This window comes from Acipenser ruthenus, chromosome 47 (assembly GCF_902713425.1).
Source record: "Acipenser ruthenus chromosome 47, fAciRut3.2 maternal haplotype, whole genome shotgun sequence".
Taxonomy (NCBI): domain Eukaryota; kingdom Metazoa; phylum Chordata; class Actinopteri; order Acipenseriformes; family Acipenseridae; genus Acipenser; species Acipenser ruthenus.
In genome coordinates this window covers 2117911-2137789 of record NC_081235.1, presented here as the reverse complement: position 1 = coordinate 2137789, position 19879 = coordinate 2117911, and the positions used below count along the sequence as shown (strand labels likewise).

Sequence of the window (19879 nt, the reverse complement as noted above, 5' to 3'; positions counted from 1 at the left end):
ACTTTTTCATCTCAAGTTATAATTAGTCCCGACATTTCGGGTTTAGAAAAGCATGTGAACTCAGTACTGGAGCAACGAAAATCAGAGTCCCTGAGAATGATTGCAAACACTGAACAGTCAGGGGAATGGGAGATTGCAAACACTGAGCAGTCAGGGGAATGGGAGATTGCAAACACTGAGTAGTCAGGGGGATGGGAGATTGCAAACACTGAGCAGTCAGGGGAATGGGAGATTGCAAACACTGAGCAGTCAGGGGGATGGGAGATTGCAAACACTGAGCAGTCAGGGGGATGGGAGATTGCAAACACTGAGCAGTCAGGGGAATGGGAGATTGCAAACACTGAGCAGTCAGGGGAATGGGAGATTGCAAACACTGAACAGTCAGGGGGATGGGAGATTGCAAACACTGAGCAGTCAGGGGAATGGGAGATTGCAAACACTGAGCAGTCAGGGGGATGGGAGATTGCAAACACTGAACAGTCACGGGAATGGGAGATTGCAAACACTGAACAGTCAGGGGAATGGGAGATTGCAAACACTGAACAGTCGGGAATGGGAGATTGCAAACACTGAGCAGTCAGGGGGGTGGGAGATTGCAAACACTGAGCAGTCAGGGGAATGGGAGATTGCAAACACTGAGCAGTCAGGGGAATGGGAGATTGCAAACACTGAGCAGTCAGGGGGATGGGAGATTGCAAACTGAGCAGTCAGGGGGATGGGAGATTTCAAACACTGAACAGTCGGGGGAATGGGAGATTGCAAACACTGAACAGTCAGGGAATGGGAGATTGCAAACACTGAGCAGTCAGGGGGATGGGAGATTGCAAACTGAGCAGTCAGGGGGATGGGAGATTTCAAACACTGAGCAGTCAGGGGGATGGGAGATTGCAAACTGAGCAGTCAGGGGGATGGGAGATTGCAAACACTGAGCAGTCAGGGGAATGGGAGATTGCAAACACTGAACAGTCAGGGAATGGGAGATTGCAAACACTGAGCAGTCAGGGGGATGGGAGATTGCAAACACTGAGCAGTCAGGGGAATGGGAGATTTCAAACACTGAACAGTCGGGGGAATGGGAGATTGCAAACACTGAACAGTCGGGGGAATGGGAGATTGCAAACACTGAACAGTCAGGGGAATGGGAGATTGCAAACACTGAACAGTCAGGAGGATGGGAGATCGCAAACACTGAGCAGTCAGGGGAATGGGAGATTGCAAACACTGAGCAGTCAGGGGAATGGGAGATTGCAAACACTGAGCAGTCAGGGGAATGGGAGATTGCAAACACTGAGCAGTCAGGGGGATGGGAGATTGCAAACACTGAGCAGTCAGGGGGATGGGAGATTGCAAACTGAACAGTCAGGGGGATGGGAGATTTCAAACACTGAGCAGTCAGGGGGATGGGAGATTGCAAACACTGAACAGTCAGGGGGATGGGAGATTGCAAACTGAGCAGTCAGGGGGATGGGAGATTGCAAACACTGAGCAGTCAGGGGAATGGGAGATTGCAAACACTGAACAGTCAGGGGAATGGGAGATTGCAAACACTGAGCAGTCAGGGGGATGGGAGATTGCAAACACTGAGCAGTCAGGGGGATGGGAGATTGCAAACACTGAGCAGTCAGGGGAATGGGAGATTGCAAACACTGAGTAGTCAGGGGAATGGGAGATTGCAAACACTGAACAGTCAGGGGGATGGGAGATTGCAAACACTGAGCAGTCAGGGGAATGGGAGATTACAAACACTGAGCAGTCAGGGGAATGGGAGATTGCAAACACTGAGCAGTCAGGGGGATGGGAGATTGCAAACTGAGCAGTCAGGGGAATGGGAGATTGCAAACACTGAGCAGTCAGGGGGATGGGAGATTTCAAACACTGAGCAGTCAGGGGGATGGGAGATTGCAAACACTGAACAGTCAGGGGGATGGGAGATTGAAAACACTGAACAGTCAGGGGGATGGGAGATTGTTGTTTTGTCCTGTAAATGTATATTTGATCTTTATTTTTTATGTTACAGGAAACACCATGTTGAATGTACCTGTATTTACACAATGTAGTTATAAATAAAGTATCTGTCTTCGTTTTCTATGTGCCTTTTGAAGGTAGAATTAAAAATATAATTCCATATAATAAAATATCCAACATGTTTACATGGTAAAATATGCAATGAATCAATGTCTGCTCGAAGAAATCTTGTGCAATTTCACAATAAAAACAATGTGCTTGTTTCGGGGCTTGAGGCAAAATTCCAGGCTTGTCTTAACATCCCTCTCAGCCAGAAAGTTCCTCCGACACCTACTGCTGCAGCACAGTATAAAGAGTAGTGACTCCTATTCCAATGTGTCCACAACATCTGATACAAATCAAGGTAGGATAAAGGGACTGGGCATACAAATACCATTTTCTACAAAAGCGGCCCAGTTGTATAATTGTGCCTTGATTATAGTGCTGGCCTGCTTGATTAACTTGTGTTCAGAACCCCTGCAGTGCGCACAGGAACCACATGACTTCACCTTCGCTGTATCCTGTGCTGCCCGTCACAGCAACTGTCTTCAACATACTCCTGATAGTCTTGATATTTTGTATTCACAGTCATGGTAGTTTTTCTGTTTTTCTTTACTCTGGCTTGGCTGGAGTAACTAGTGTGACTCCAAACACCTTTACCTCCCCTGAATGAATTCTAAAATCTCCCATGTTGTGTGGCACTCACCAACGCTCCACAATCTCTTTGTGGAAGAGAGAAGAACATCTCGGTAGCAGCGGCGCTGATCCTTTCACTGTTACATGACCGTCACAAACATGATTATTACTAATAATACGATTCTCGATAATATGTATTTATTTGTATTATCATTCTGGTGTACTCTATATTGCTTGGTCCATTAAAATAGCTCATCAAAAGTGTGTTTGTAGCAGATGGTCCTACCTGAGATATGACTCAGATATGACTCAGTATATGATACATGCAGTACTTTGAGTTTCACAGCAAACATGCCTCTCTGTTGTATCCACACTTGTGTTTAAAGCTTATTTTTAGCTGGTCAATGTGTATGTATAATAGCTGGTTAATGTGTATGTATAATAGCTGGTTAATGTGTATGTATAATAGCTGGTCAATGTGTATGTATAATAGCTGGTCAATGTGTATGTATAATAGCTGGTTAATGTGTATGTATAATAGCTGGTCAATGTGTATGTATAATAGCTGGTTAATGTGTATGTATAATAGCTGGTTAATGTGTATGTATAATAGCTGGTCAATGTGTATGTATAATAGCTGCCTAATGTGTATGTATAATAGCTGCCTAATGTGTATGTACCATAGCTGGTCAATGTGTATGTATAATAGCTGGTTAATGTGTATGTATAATAGCTGGTCAATGTGTATGTATAATAGCTGCCTAATGTGTATGTATAATAGCTGCCTAATGTGTATGTATCATAGCTGGTCAATGTGTATGTATAATAGCTGGTCAATGTGTATGTATAATAGCTGCCTAATGTGTATGTACCATAGCTGCCTAATGTGTATGTATCATAGCTGGTCAATGTGTATGTACCATAGCTGGTCAATGTGTATGTATAATAGCTGGTTAATGTGTATGTATAATAGCTGGTTAATGTGTATGTATAATAGCTGGTCAATGTGTATGTATAATAGCTGGTCAATGTGTATGTATAATAGCTGTCTAATGTGTATGTACCATAGCTGCCTAATGTGTATGTATCATAGCTGGTCAATGTGTATGTACCATAGCTGGTCAATGTGTATGTATAATAGCTGGTCAATGTGTATGTATAATAGCTGGTTAATGTGTATGTATAATAGCTGCCTAATGTGTATGTATAATAGCTGGTCAATGTGTATGTATAATAGCTGGTTAATGTGTATGTATAATAGCTGGTCAATGTGTATGTATAATAGCTGGTTAATGTGTATGTATAATAGCTGGTCAATGTGTATGTATAATAGCTGCCTAATGTGTATGTACCATAGCTGCCTAATGTGTATGTATCATAGCTGGTCAATGTGTATGTATAATAGCTGCCTAATGTGTATGTATCATAGCTGGTCAATGTGTATGTATAATAGCTGCCTAATGTGTATGTATCATAGCTGGTCAATGTGTATGTATCATAGCTGCCTAATGTGTATGTACCATAGCTGCCTAATGTGTATGTATCATAGCTGGTCAATGTGTATGTATCATAGCTGGTCAATGTGTATGTATAATAGCTGGTTAATGTGTATGTATAATAGCTGGTCAATGTGTATGTATAATAGCTGCCTAATGTGTATGTACCATAGCTGCCTAATGTGTATGTATCATAGCTGGTCAATGTGTATGTACCATAGCTGGTCAATGTGTATGTATAATAGCTGGTTAATGTGTATGTATAATAGCTGGTTAATGTGTATGTATAATAGCTGCCTAATGTGTATGTATAATAGCTGGTTAATGTGTATGTATAATAGCTGCCTAATGTGTATGTATAATAGCTGCCTAATGTGTATGTATAATAGCTGGTTAATGTGTATGTATAATAGCTGGTCAATGTGTATGTACCATAGCTGGTCAATGTGTATGTATAATAGCTGGTCAATGTGTATGTATAATAGCTGGTTAATGTGTATGTATAATAGCTGGTCAATGTGTATGTATAATAGCTGGTTAATGTGTATGTATAATAGCTGGTTAATGTGTATGTATAATAGCTGGTTAATGTGTATGTATAATAGCTGGTTAATGTGTATGTATAATAGCTGGTCAATGTGTATGTATAATAGCTGCCTAATGTGTATGTATAATAGCTGCCTAATGTGTATGTATAATAGCTGGTCAATGTGTATGTATAATAGCTGGTCAATGTGTATGTATAATAGCTGGTTAATGTGTATGTACCATAGCTGGTCAATGTGTATGTACCATAGCTGGTCAATGTGTATAATAGCTGGTTAATGTGTATGTATAATAGCTGGTTAATGTGTATGTATAATAGCTGCCTAATGTGTATGTATAATAGCTGGTTAATGTGTATGTATAATAGCTGCCTAATGTGTATGTATAATAGCTGGTTAATGTGTATGTATAATAGCTGCCTAATGTGTATGTATAATAGCTGGTCAATGTGTATGTATAATAGCTGGTTAATGTGTATGTATAATAGCTGGTCAATGTGTATGTACCATAGCTGGTCAATGTGTATGTATAATAGCTGGTCAATGTGTATGTATAATAGCTGGTTAATGTGTATGTATAATAGCTGGTCAATGTGTATGTATAATAGCTGCCTAATGTGTATGTATAATAGCTGCCTAATGTGTATGTATAATAGCTGGTCAATGTGTATGTATAATAGCTGGTTGATGTGTATGTATCATAGCTGCTCAATGTGTATGTATAATAGCTGGTCAATGTGTATGTATAATAGCTGGTCAATGTGTATGTATAATAGCTGGTTAATGTGTATGTACCATAGCTGGTCAATGTGTATGTACCATAGCTGGTCAATGTGTATGTATAATAGCTGGTTAATGTGTATGTATAATAGCTGGTTAATGTGTATGTATAATAGCTGCCTAATGTGTATGTATAATAGCTGGTTAATGTGTATGTATAATAGCTGCCTAATGTGTATGTATAATAGCTGGTTAATGTGTATGTATAATAGCTGGTCAATGTGTATGTATAATAGCTGGTCAATGTGTATGTATAATAGCTGCCTAATGTGTATGTATAATAGCTGGTCAATGTGTATGTATAATAGCTGGTTAATGTGTATGTATAATAGCTGGTCAATGTGTATGTACCATAGCTGGTCAATGTGTATGTATAATAGCTGGTCAATGTGTATGTATAATAGCTGGTCAATGTGTATGTATAATAGCTGGTTAATGTGTATGTATAATAGCTGGTCAATGTGTATGTATAATAGCTGCCTAATGTGTATGTATAATAGCTGCCTAATGTGTATGTATAATAGCTGCCTAATGTGTATGTATAATAGCTGGTCAATGTGTATGTATAATAGCTGGTTGATGTGTATGTATCATAGCTGCTCAATGTGTATGTATCATAGCTGCTCAATGTGTATGTATAATAGCTGCCTAATGTGTATGTATAATAGCTGGTCAATGTGTATGTATAATAGCTGGTCAATGTGTATGTATAATAGCTGGTTAATGTGTATGTATAATAGCTGCCTAATGTGTATGTACAATAGCTGGTCAATGTGTATGTACCATAGCTGGTCAATGTGTTTGTATAATAGCTGCCTAATGTGTATGTATAATAGCTGCCTAATGTGTATGTATAATAGCTGGTTAATGTGTATGTATAATAGCTGGTTAATGTGTATGTATAATAGCTGGTTAATGTGTATGTATAATAGCTGGTTAATGTGTATGTACCATAGCTGGTTAATGTATGCACTGTACTGTACCATAGCTGGTTAATTTGTTCTGTGAAGTGCTTATTAAACATAAAAAGTATGTTGCATATTATATAATTAAATAAGGACACATTCAAAGGTTTGCTAGTAAATGTTTCACAGCCGCCATATACTGGAGCTCATTGAAAAATAAGGGTTTATTGCATTTTACTTGTTGGGAGAATTCTTATTTAACTGTATATTAGAAACATATATGGTGCTGTAGGATACAGACTGATTTCCCCCACTCAGGGTAGCAGCAGATGTGGCACAGCACAGCAGGGGAAATTCAAGCATTACAGAAGAGTGAGGTATTTTTTTAAAAAACATTTCTCCAGACTTTTATTGACAAGACCACCACTTATATATTATATTTTCAAACTAATATCAACAACATGACAAATATTATCGGAACTCACACCAGGCAAATATCTGTAATAATAATAATAATAATAATAATAATAATAATAATAATAATAATAATAATAATAATAATAATAATAATTTCCAGTGGTTAAAGACAAGGGCTTGTAACCAGGAGGCCCCTGGTTCAAATCCCACCTCAGCCACTGACTCATTGTGTGACCCTAAGCAAGTCACTTAACCTCCTTGTGCTCTGTCTTTCAGGTGAGACGTAGGCTGATGCATAGTTCACACACCCTAGTCTCTGTAAGTCGCCTTGGATAAAGGCGTCTGCTAAATAAACAAATAATTATATATATATGGGAGTCAGGGGAATGGGAGATTGCAAACACTGAACAGTCAGGGGAATTGGAGATTGCAAACACTGAGCAGTGAGGGGGATGGGAGATTGCAAACACTGAACAGTCAGGGGAATGGGAGATTGCAAACACTGAACAGTCAGAGGAATGGGAGATTGCAAACACTGAACAGTCAGGGAATGGGAGATTGCAAACACTGAACAGTCAGGTGAATGGGAGATTGCAAACACTGAGCAGTCAGGGGGATGGGAGATTCCAAACTGAGCAGTCAGGGGAATGGGAGATTGCAAACTGAGCAGTCAGGGGGATGGAAGATTGCAAACACTGAGCAGTCAGGGGAATGGGAGATTGCAAACACTGAGCAGTCAGGCGGATGGGAGATTGCAAACTGAGCAGTCAGGGGATGGGAGATTGCAAACACTGAGCAGTCAGGGGAATGGGAGATTGCAAACACTGAGCAGTCAGGGGGATTGGAGATTGCAAACTGAGCAGTCAGGGGAATGGGAGATTTCAAACACTGAGCAGTCAGGGGGATGGGAGATTGCAAACTGAGCAGTCAGGGGGATCGGAGATTGCAAACACTGAGCAGTCAGGGGAATGGGAGATTGCAAACACTGAGCAGTGAGGGGGATGGGAGATTGCAAACACTGAACAGTCAGGGGAATGGGAGATTGCAAACACTGAACAGTCAGGGGAATGGGAGATTGCAAACACTGAGCAGTGAGGGGAATGGGAGATTGCAAACACTGAGCAGTCAGGGGGATGGGAGATTGCAAACACTGAACAGTCAGGGGAATGGGAGATTGCAAACACTGAGCAATCAGGGGGATGGGAGATTTCAAACTGAGCAGTCAGGGGGATGGGAGATTGCAAACACTGTGCAGTCAGGGGAATGGGAGATTGCAAACACTGAGCAGTCAGGGGAATGGGAGATTGCAAACACTGAGCAGTCAGGGGGATGGGAGATTGCAAACTGAGCAGTCAGGGGGATGGGAGATTGCAAACTGAGCAGTCAGGGGAATGGGAGATTTCAAACACTGAGCAGTCAGGGGGATGGGAGATTGCAAACACTGAACAGTCAGGGGAATGGGAGATTGCAAACACTGAGCAGTCAGGGGGATGGGAGATTGCAAACACTGAACAGTCAGGTGAATGGGAGATTGCAAACACTGAGCAGTCAGGGGGATGGGAGATTCCAAACTGAGCAGTCAGGGGAATGGGAGATTGCAAACACTGAACAGTCAGGGGAATGGGAGATTGCAAACACTGAGCAGTCAGGGGAATTGGAGATTGCAAACACTGAGCAGTCAGGGGAATGGGAGATTGCAAACACTGAGCAGTCAGGGGGATGGGAGATTGCAAACACTGAGCAGTCAGGGGAATGGGAGATTGCAAACACTGAGCAGTCAGGGGGATGGGAGATTGCAAACACTGAGCAGTCAGGGGAATGGGAGATTGCAAACACTGAACAGTCAGGGGAATGGGAGATTGCAAACACTGAGCAGTCAGGGGGATGGGAGATTGCAAACTGAGCAGTCAGGGGAATGGGAGATTGCAAACACTGAGCAGTCAGGGGGATGGGAGATTGCAAACACTGAACAGTCAGGGGAATGGGAGATTGCAAACACTGAACAGTCAGGGGGATGGGAGATTGCAAACTGAGCAGTCAGGGGAATGGGAGATTGCAAACACTGAGCAGTCAGGGGAATGGGAGATTGCAAACACTGAGCAGTCAGGGGGATGGGAGATTGCAAACACTGAGCAGTCAGGGGGATGGGAGATTGCAAACTGAGCAGTCAGGGGAATGGGAGATTGCAAACTGAGCAGTCAGGGGAATGGGAGATTGCAAACACTGAGCAGTCAGGGGGATGGGAGATTGCAAACACTGAACAGTCAGGGGAATGGGAGATTGCAAACACTGAGCAGTCGGGAATGGGAGATTGCAAACACTGAGCAGTCAGGGGAATGGGTGATTGCAAACACTGAACAGTCAGGGGAATGGGAGATTGCAAACACTGAACAGTCGGGAATGGGAGATTGCAAACACTGAGCAGTGAGGGGGATGGGAGATTGCAAACACTGAGCAGTCAGGGGAATGGGTGATTGCAAACACTGAACAGTCAGGGGAATGGGAGATTGCAAACACTGAGCAGTCAGGGGAATGGGAGATTGCAAACACTGAGCAGTCAGGGGGATGGGAGATTGCAAACTGAGCAGTCAGGGGGATGGAAGATTGCAAACACTGAGCAGTCAGGGGAATGGGAGATTGCAAACACTGAGCAGTCAGGCGGATGGGAGATTGCAAACTGAGCAGTCAGGGGGATGGAAGATTGCAAACACTGAGCAGTCAGGGGAATGGGAGATTGCAAACACTGAGCAGTCAGGCGGATGGGAGATTGCAAACTGAGCAGTCAGGGGATGGGAGATTGCAAACACTGAGCAGTCAGGGGAATGGGAGATTGCAAACACTGAGCAGTCAGGGGAATGGGAGATTGCAAACACTGAGCAGTCAGGGGGATTGGAGATTGCAAACTGAGCAGTCAGGGGAATGGGAGATTTCAAACACTGAGCAGTCAGGGGGATGGGAGATTGCAAACACTGAACAGTCAGGGGGATGGGAGATTGCAAACTGAGCAGTCAGGGGGATCGGAGATTGCAAACACTGAGCAGTCAGGGGAATGGGAGATTGCAAACACTGAACAGTCAGGGGAATGGGAGATTGCAAACACTGAGCAGTGAGGGGGATGGGAGATTGCAAACACTGAACAGTCAGGGGAATGGGAGATTGCAAACACTGAACAGTCAGGGGAATGGGAGATTGCAAACACTGAGCAGTGAGGGGGATGGGAGATTGCAAACACTGAACAGTCAGGGGAATGGGAGATTGCAAACACTGAACAGTCAGGGGAATTGGAGATTGCAAACACTGAGCAGTGAGGGGGATGGGAGATTGCAAACACTGAACAGTCAGGGGAATGGGAGATTGCAAACACTGAACAGTCAGAGGAATGGGAGATTGCAAACACTGAACAGTCAGGGAATGGGAGATTGCAAACACTGAACAGTCAGGAGGATGGGAGATTGCAAACACTGAGCAGTCAGGGGAATGGGAGATTGCAAACACTGAGCAGTGAGGGGGATGGGAGATTGCAAACACTGAACAGTCAGGGGAATGGGAGATTGCAAACACTGAACAGTCAGGGGAATGGGAGATTGCAAACACTGAGCAGTGAGGGGGATGGGAGATTGCAAACACTGAACAGTCAGGGGAATGGGAGATTGCAAACACTGAACAGTCAGGGGAATTGGAGATTGCAAACACTGAGCAGTGAGGGGATGGGAGATTGCAAACACTGAGCAGTCAGGGGGATGGGAGATTGTTGTTTTGTCCTGTAAATGTATATTTGATCTTTATTTTTTATGTTACAGGAAACACCATGTTGAATGTACCTGTATTTACACAATGTAGTTATAAATAAAGTATCTGTCTTCGTTTTCTATGTGCCTTTTGAAGGTAGAATTAAAAATATAATTCCATATAATAAAATATCCAACATGTTTACATGGTAAAATATGCAATGAATCAATGTCTGCTCGAAGAAATCTTGTGCAATTTCACAATAAAAACAATGTGCTTGTTTCGGGGCTTGAGGCAAAATTCCAGGCTTGTCTTAACATCCCTCTCAGCCAGAAAGTTCCTCCGACACCTACTGCTGCAGCACAGTATAAAGAGTAGTGACTCCTATTCCAATGTGTCCACAACATCTGATACAAATCAAGTTAGGATAAAGGGACTGGGCATACAAATACCATTTTCTACAAAAGCGGCTGTGGCAATGCGCCCCGTCCCTGTGTGCATTTGTGTGTTATGTGTTGTATGATGGTGCGTGTGTTAATGTTGGTGTATAGATTGGTACACGGGATATATTAAACGGGTCTGTGTTTCACGTGTATTTAAAAAGTGTAGATTTGTATTTAGGCACGAGGAGAGCACAAATCACTTCACGTGCTGGTTAAATGTAATATGTGAGCACGGGGTTGCACAGAATTAATTCACGTGCTGGGATTCAAGTGAATAATTAATTAGTAATTGAATCCCAGCACAACAGTATATATAGATGCACGTTTCTTTCACTCAGGGTTGGGTGTTCGAGAGTGGAGAACGGGTGAAAGAGAAGGAGAAATAAAAGTTTAAATATCAATTGCTATTACGTGCTGGTAGGACCAGCACGATACTTGTTTATTTAAAACTCACCGTGTGTGTTTGTGTGTCTGTCCGTGCACTGTCTGTTTACTGTATAGTCCGTTTTTGTTTGTCCTTTATTCTTTATTTTGGCGTATAGTGCCGTGTCCCGTGTTTTGTGTTCAAACCTTTTATTTTCTGTTCTGTTTAGTAAATGCTGAGCGAAAGCATTCGCTCAGCTTCACCAAACCCCAAGTCTCTGTGTGTTACTTCCTGGCTCTGGTCTGACGCCACCCACTCCGGCCGTCTTTGTGACAGCGGCCCAGTTATATAATTGTGCCTTGATTATAGTGCCGGCCTGCTTGATTAACTTAAGTGTTCAGAACCCCTGCAGTGCGCACAGGAACCACATGACTTCACCTTCGCTGTATCCCGTGCTGCCCGTCACAGCAACTGTCTTCAACATACTCCTGATAGTCTTGATATTTTGTATTCACAGTCATGGTAGTTTTTCTGTTTTTCTTTACTCTGGCTTGGCTGGAGTAACTAGTGTGACTCCAAACACCTTTACCTCCCCTGAATGAATTCTAATTCATTTCAATGTTGTGTGGCACTCACCAGCGCTCCACAATCTCTTTGTGGAAGAGAGAAGAACATCTCGGTAGCAGCAGCGCTGATCCTTTCACTGTTAGATGACTGTCAGAAACATGATTATTGCTAATAATACGATTCTCGATAATATGTATTTATTTGTATTATCATTCTGGTGTACTCTCTATTGCTTGGTCCATTAAAATAGCTCATCAAAAGTGTGTTTGTAGCAGATGGTCCTACCTGAGATATGACTCAGTATATGATACCTGCAGTACTTTGAGTTTCACAGCAAACGTGCCTCTCTGTTGTATCCACACTTGTGTTTAAAGCTTATTTTTCCTGGTTACTGCTGATAAAGTCAGCTAATTGTGACCATGAATGCACTTCCAATGGATATAAAAGGGCTTAATTGTACAGCTAATGAGAAAAATAAATGAATCTCCATATTAAAGCAACTGGACCACTCAGAGAATGATCATGCATTCAAAACAAAATGTGTATGTACTGTACCATAGCTGCTTAATGTGTATGTATAATAGCTGGTCAATGTGTATGTATAATAGCTGGTCAATGTGTATGTATAATAGTTGGTTAATGTGTATGTATAATAGCTGGTTAATGTGTATGTATAATAGCTGGTTAATGTGTATGTATAATAGCTGGTCAATGTGTATGTATAATAGCTGCCTAATGTGTATGTATAATAGCTGGTTAATGTGTATGTATAATAGCTGGTTAATGTGTATGTATAATAGCTGGTCAATGTGTATGTATAATAGCTGGTTAATGTGTATGTATAATAGCTGCCTAATGTGTATGTATAATAGCTGCCTAATGTGTATGTATAATAGCTGCTTAATGTGTATGTATAATAGCTGGTCAATGTGTATGTACCATAGCTGCTTAATGTGTATGTATAATAGCTGCCTAATGTGTATGTACCATAGCTGGTTAATGTGTATGTACCATAGCTGGTTAATGTATGCACTGTACTGTACCATAGCTGGTTAATTTGTTCTGTGAAGTGCTTATTAAACATAAAAAGTATGTTGCATATTATATAATTAAATAAGGACACATTCAAAGGTTTGCTAGTAAATGTTTCACAGCCGCCATATACTGGAGCTCATTGAAAAATAAGGGTTTATTGCATTTTACTTGTTGGGAGAATTCTTATTTAACTGTATATTAGAAACATATATGGTGCTGTAGGATACAGACTGATTTCCCCCACTCAGGGTAGCAGCAGATGTGGCACAGCACAGCAGGGGAAATTCAAGCATTACAGAAGAGTGAGGTATTTTTTTAAAAAACATTTCTCCAGAATTTTATTGACAAGACCACCACTTATATATTTAACGGCACTAGAACCAAACAACTCAGTAAGGTAACTCTAAATGACTGATTTATATCAAAAGTTTACAATTTTGTAGGGATTGTGTTTAAATCTAACCATACCAATTTGAATTAGCCATTACAGTGTCTTATTATTATTTTTTTTTATGATAAGATATATACAGGGTGATTCCTAATTTACACAACATTGTCAGAGCATTGCAGAAACTGCAGGGCCCGTGGAGGATGTATGCAAAGGAGACAGGCGCTGTGATGCACTGTTTGGCCACCAGGGGGGTGTTCAATAATGTCAGCATTTAAGTAGAAACAACCCAAAACAACAATGTTGAATTCCGATTCACCCTGTGCCTACAGAGGTTTCTGTGTGATATTCCAGGGCTTGTTTATTCTGCTTTCTTTGCCTTCCTCTTGCGCGCTCCCTCGTTCAGCTCCTCTTTGCTCTTGGCGGGAGAGGGAGGGGCATCGTGGGAGACTGCATGGCTGTCATGGGGAGCGGAACCAGCTGTGGAGCTGAAGAGGACCTTGCAGAGCATGGACTCCACCAGCGTGAAGGGGGAGCTGTGGGAGTGTGTGGCTGTCATGAAAACCTGTGGAGAGGGAAGCATTTTATCAGTGCACACACATCCAGGGCCATCCAGAGGGAAGCATTTAATTAGCGCGCACACATCCAGGGCTATCCAGGGGAAAACATTTCATCAGTGCACACATATCCAAGGCTGTCCAGAGGAGACACTCAGGGTCTGCCCCATAGCAGTTTATTTAGTCTGACTCAGATTGCTCAAAGGGGAGAACGACTACTAGTTGAGATAAAAAAAAAATAGCTGAATAGGTCGACTAGTCGCCACCAGTGGTGTAGTCCTAAATCTGAAAGTACAGGAATGCCAATAAAATATAGATTTTCTTAAAACAAAAATTATTCTACGAACTCGTGTTTTGTTTGTACAAGCAGCTTTGAATAGTAACAGCTAATCAACAAACAAAACAAAGCTGTGTTTGTGTTCACAGTCGTAGTCGATGCACTTTTGCTGCTTCTTCGTCAGCATTTTACTTAACATTTTTTAGCCTTCTTAAAGTATTAGTTTGTAATAGAAGAAGGTCCTCACGTTCTCTTGATTGCGTCACAAGGACGACTGACTGAATCAGACAGTTGTGAGGGAGATGTGTGACTCTTGAGTCTGCAAACATTGAAAATACGGTTAGCAGAGACTCTGATTCGGAGTGCACCAGCAAGTGGCATGTAGGGAATCGGACACTGATTTTCTGTTCCTAGTGCCTATTCAATGGCAAGGCGCAAAAAGATGAATTTGATTTCCTCACGGAAGCGGTCGGGCACCATATAAGCATTTTCATAACAAAATCGGTAAAGATTCTTAAGTTAATTCTTAAGTCAAGGTTCTGCCTATAGAAAAAGTTCTGGCTCCACTACACTAGTGGTCGCCACTTACATTTTCTTTATTAATAAAATCATGCATTTGATCAGATCTGGTTCTCTATTTAAGAACTTACTATTTATGGAGTGGGTGTCTGCTTGAGCTCACCAGGTGCCTGGCCAGTTGGGCCGCTGTAATACAGTGAGGAGAAACAGTCCCTGATGGTTTTGCCTCCCCATCCTAGCCTAGAGCCAATGCTCTCTGTGGAATACCCAGACTGCCAACTTGGCACATCCAGGAAACTGCGTTCCCCTGACTATCACTCCCACTGCACACCACGCAGTCATTTACCAGGGGAGACACTCGGGGACCCCTGCATTCTCCTGACTGTACGACTCCCCCTGCACACCACGCAGTCATTTACCAAGGGAGACACTCGGGGACCCCTGCATTCTCCTGACTGTACGACTCCCCCTGCACACCACGCAGTCATTTACCAGGGGAGACACTCAGAGTTAGGTCAATATATTTTTTAACAGTATTAGTTTAGTAGTTTTTTCTTTTTGCCTTGTTTCAATTTGTTGTTTGTAACTGATTGGACGTGTTTTAAAACAGATGTTTTAGTATTACTATTACGGTATGTTTTCTCTTTATTTTAGATTTTTGTTCAATATTTACAGAATCTATGGGCTAAATCCCTTTGGATGTCATGATCCAATAAGTATCAAGCATTGTGTTGTCTGCACATTTTATAAGCTTGCTAATTATCCCCCGATCTAGGTCATTAATGTAGATCAGGAACACTCAGGGTCCTACAACAATCCCTGCAGCCCTCCACTGAGTACATCCCCACGAGGAGGCAATGCTAAACCAGCACAGATTCCTGCAGCCCTCCACTGAGTACATCCCCACGAGGAGGCAATGCTAAACCAGCACAGATCCCTGCAGCCCTCCACTGAGTACATCCCCACGAGGAGGCAATGCTAAACCAGCACAGATTCCTGCAGCCCTCCACTGAGTACATCCCCACGAGGAGGCAATGCTAAACCAGCACAGATCCCTGCAGCCCTCCACTGAGTACATCCCCACGAGGAGGCAATGCTAAACCAGCACAGATCCCTGCAGCCCTCCACTGAGTACATCCCCACGAGGAGGCAATGCTAAACCAGCACAGATCCCTGCAGCCCTCCACTGAGTACATCCCCATGAGGAGGCAATGCTAAACCAGCACAGATCCCTGCAGCCCTCCACTGAGTACATCCCCACGAGGAGGCAATGCTAAACCAGCACAGATCCCTGCAGCCCTCCACTGAGTACATCCTCATGAGGAGGCAATGCTAAACCACCACAGATCCCTGCAGCCCTCCACTGAGTACATCCCCACGAGGAGGCAATGCTAAACCAGCACAGATCCCTGCAGCCCTCCACTGAGTACATCCTCATGAGGAGGCAATGCTAAACCACCACAGATCCCTGCAACCCTCCACTGAGTACATCCTCATGAGGAGGCAATGCTAAACCACCACAGATCCCTGCAGCCCTCCACTGAGTACATCCTCATGAGGAGGCAATGCTAAACCACCACAGATCCCTGCAACCCTCCACTGAGTACATCCTCATGAGGAGGCAATGCTAAACCAGCACAGATCCCTGCAGCCCTCCACTGAGTACATCCTCATGAGGAGGCAATGCTAAACCAGCACAGATCCCTGCAGCCCTCCACTGAGTACATCCTCATGAGGAGGCAATGCTAAACCAGCACAGATCCCTGCAGCCCTCCACTGAGTACATCCCCATGAGGAGGCAATGCTAAACCAGCACAGATCCCTGCAGCCCTCCACTGAGTACATCCCCACGAGGAGGCAATGCTAAACCAGCACAGATCCCTGCAGCCCTCCACTGAGTACATCCTCATGAGGAGGCAATGCTAAACCAGCACAGATCCCTGCAGCCCTCCACTGAGTACATCCCCACGAGGAGGCAATGCTAAACCAGCACAGATTCCTGCAGCCCTCCACTGAGTACATCCCCATGAGGAGGCAATGCTAAACCAGCACAGATCCCTGCAGCCCTCCACTGAGTACATCCTCATGAGGAGGCAATGCTAAACCAGCACAGATCCCTGCAGCCCTCCACTGAGTACATCCTCATGAGGAGGCAATGCTAAACCACCACAGATCCCTGCAGCCCTCCACTGAGTACATCCTCATGAGGAGGCAATGCTAAACCACCACAGATCCCTGCAGCCCTCCACTGAGTACATCCCCACGAGGAGGCAATGCTAAACCAGCACAGATCCCTGCAGCCCTCCACTGAGTACATCCTCATGAGGAGGCAATGCTAAACCAGCACAGATCCCTGCAGCCCTCCACTGAGTACATCCCCACGAGGAGGCAATGCTAAATTATCACAGATTCCTGCAGCCCTCCACTGAGTACATCCTCATGAGGAGGCAATGCTAAACCACCACAGATGCACATCAATTTCATACAACATTTTGGTATCGGATTATACCCAAATGCATGGAGGGGAACAGAAAGAACAGAAAAGCCGGTACCTTTGAAGCTGCCATGAAGAGAGTGAAGAGGAGGATGAGGGTGTTCTTGGAGACAGGCAGCCAGTGTGTCTGCTGCAGAGTGAACACAATGGCACCGTACAGGCTGGCCTTAGTGGGGCTGGAGGGAAGAAGAGAGACAAGAACAGAAGACATTACACAAATTACTGGACTGGATGGAGCACCCTTTCTCTTAGCGGGCGAGGGATGGAGCATTTCAGTCTCCATGCCTCAAGCCTGCCCTGGACTGGAGGGAGCACCCTTTCTCTTAGGGGGCGAGGGATGGATAATTTCTGTCTCCATGCCTCAAGCCTGCCCTGGACTGGAGGGAGCACCCTTTCTCTTAGGGGGCGAGGGATGGAGCATTTCTGTCTCCATGCCTCAAGCCTGCCCTGGACTGGAGGGAGCACCCTTTCTCTTAGGGGGAGAGGGAGCAGTTCAGTCTCCATGCCTCAAACCTATCAATACTAACATGGCTCCTCAGGGACTACCATCTGAAGTACTGTACATGGAAAGCTGTTTATTACAAAGACAGGGAAGCCATACTCACAATGACATGTTCATAATCTCATTGGTCTCTGGTTTCCAGACCCCTCGTAAGAGCTGCTCAAAGTTAGCCATCAGAGCCACCCCAGAACCTGTCAGGATAAAAGAAAGGGTATAGGGGAATACTTATCATTCCATACCAGCCTCCTTCATGAATACTTATCATCCCATACCAGCCTCCTTCATGAATACTTATCATCATCCCATACCAGCCTCCTTCATGAATACTTATCATCATCCCATACCAGCCTCCTTCATGAATACTTATCATCATCCCATACCAGCCTCCTTCATGAATACTTATCATCCCATACCAGCCTCCTTCATGAATACTTATCATCATCCCATACCAGCCTCCTTCATGAATACTTATCATCATCCCATACCAGCCTCCTTCATGAATACTTATCATCATCCCATACCAGCCTCCTTCATGAATACTTATCATCATCCCATACCAGCCTCTTTCATGAATACTTATCATCCCATACCAGCCTCCTTCATGAATACTTATCATCCCATACCAGCATCCTTCATGAATACTTATCATCCCATACCATGATTACATGATGTTAAATAAAATATCTCAATCCTAAATTCTAGTGATGCAAAACTGAATGCCCTTGATAGCTTTGTAACTAGTTACAGTAACTTAAGCATGATTCACATGGAACTAAAAATCTGATGTGGCCAGATAGGATGCATGATAAGTAAACAATGAACTGGATGTAATTAATTAATTTAATTGTACCTTCTTTTCCAAAGACTAGATAACCATTTTGTCTATTTAGTGATATGTATTTCTGCATACATATCTTCTACACAGGCACTATTTTCTAGCAAGATGATATGAAAAGTGCGCTCATGTGACATGTAAGGGTTGACTTGCACTGCTGATGTGTTTCTGATTTACATGTTATGCATTAGCCACATTATTTTTGTAACTAAAGTAACAATGTTATTTTTTCTCATAAAATGTAATCTGTTATTGCATTTCATTACCTGTCTGAAAAAGGAACCATTACAGTTACAAGTTACTGAAAAATGTAATCACAGTACAGTAACTTCTTCCATAATGTGTTACTCCCAACACTGACCCCTGGCTGGATGTACCCAGAGAGCCAGTACCTCACCTTTGACCCATCCTGTGAGTACCATGATGACCCAGCCGTTGTGGTAGGCATGGTGGGCGTGGTGGATTCCGGCTGCTATCTTGCGCACGCGCACCACTTCCTTCATGGCCACCAGGATCAGCTTGACGGGCAGGAAGGCCACGCACTTGTAGAACAGGTTCAGAGGGCAGAAGAAGATGAGGTACCTTTCGAAGAAGAAAAACCCTCGACTCAGAAAAATTTCCATCAATTTCCATCAATTCTTAGGTACCAGATTTTTGAATATGAAAAATATACACATTATTTTATTTATTGATTGATTTAAAATAATTTAGCAGTCACCAATTGATTTTACCCTGTTTTTCTCCCAATTTGAAATATCCAAATGTATTTTAGGCTCAGCTCACCGCTACCACCCCTGCACTGACTCGGGAGCGGCGAAGACGAACATACGCGGTCCTCCGAAGCGTGTGCAGTCAGCCGACCATTTCTTTTCACTCTGCAGGCCCGCCATGCAGCCAACCCTCTGGGCAGCTTACAGGAAAGCCCGCAGGCGACCGGCCAGTCTACAGAGGTTGCTGGTGTGCAGGGAGCCGAGGACACCCTGGCCGACCTAAGCCCCCCCCGGGCAGCGCTTGGCCAATTGTGTGCCGTCCCCTGGGAACTCCCGTCTACAGTCGGCAGTGGAAAAGCCTGGACTTGAACCGGCGACCACCAGGCTATAGGGAGCATCCTGCACTCCACGCGGAGCGCCTTTACTGGATGCGCCACTCGGGAGCCCCACACACATTATTTTAACTTCATTATTTGAAGCTGTTAGTGAAGAATATTTACCAAATGCTCCTTGCAGATACGTCAATGCTACGCTTCATAAAGTCACATGAAGGAATCAGATCAACACTGAAAACACTTCAGTCACAGGAAGAGCAGTGATTGGTACTCACATGCGAGCCAATGCATAAAGCTGCCAGGTTTTCTTTTAATGAAAAAAAAATAGCATTTAAAATGTT

General features: G+C 43.6%; 1 protein-coding gene across 2 annotated transcripts in view; it reads right to left on the bottom strand.

The window, feature by feature from the left end:
• Window positions 1–13018: 13018 nt before the first annotated feature.
• Window positions 13019–19879, bottom strand: part of LOC117401221 (trimeric intracellular cation channel type A-like) — a 30542-nt gene continuing 23681 nt past the window's right edge. For both annotated transcript variants that reach the window (XM_059014154.1, XM_059014155.1), the window contains exons 3-6: window positions 18891–19075; window positions 17762–17849; window positions 17215–17332; window positions 13019–13874 (exon numbers count right to left, since the gene is read on the bottom strand). In XM_059014154.1, coding sequence (XP_058870137.1) covers window positions 13671–13874; window positions 17215–17332; window positions 17762–17849; window positions 18891–19075 — 595 coding nt within the window. In that variant the 3' untranslated portion in view covers window positions 13019–13670. The remainder of the gene's footprint in view (window positions 13875–17214; window positions 17333–17761; window positions 17850–18890; window positions 19076–19879) is intronic.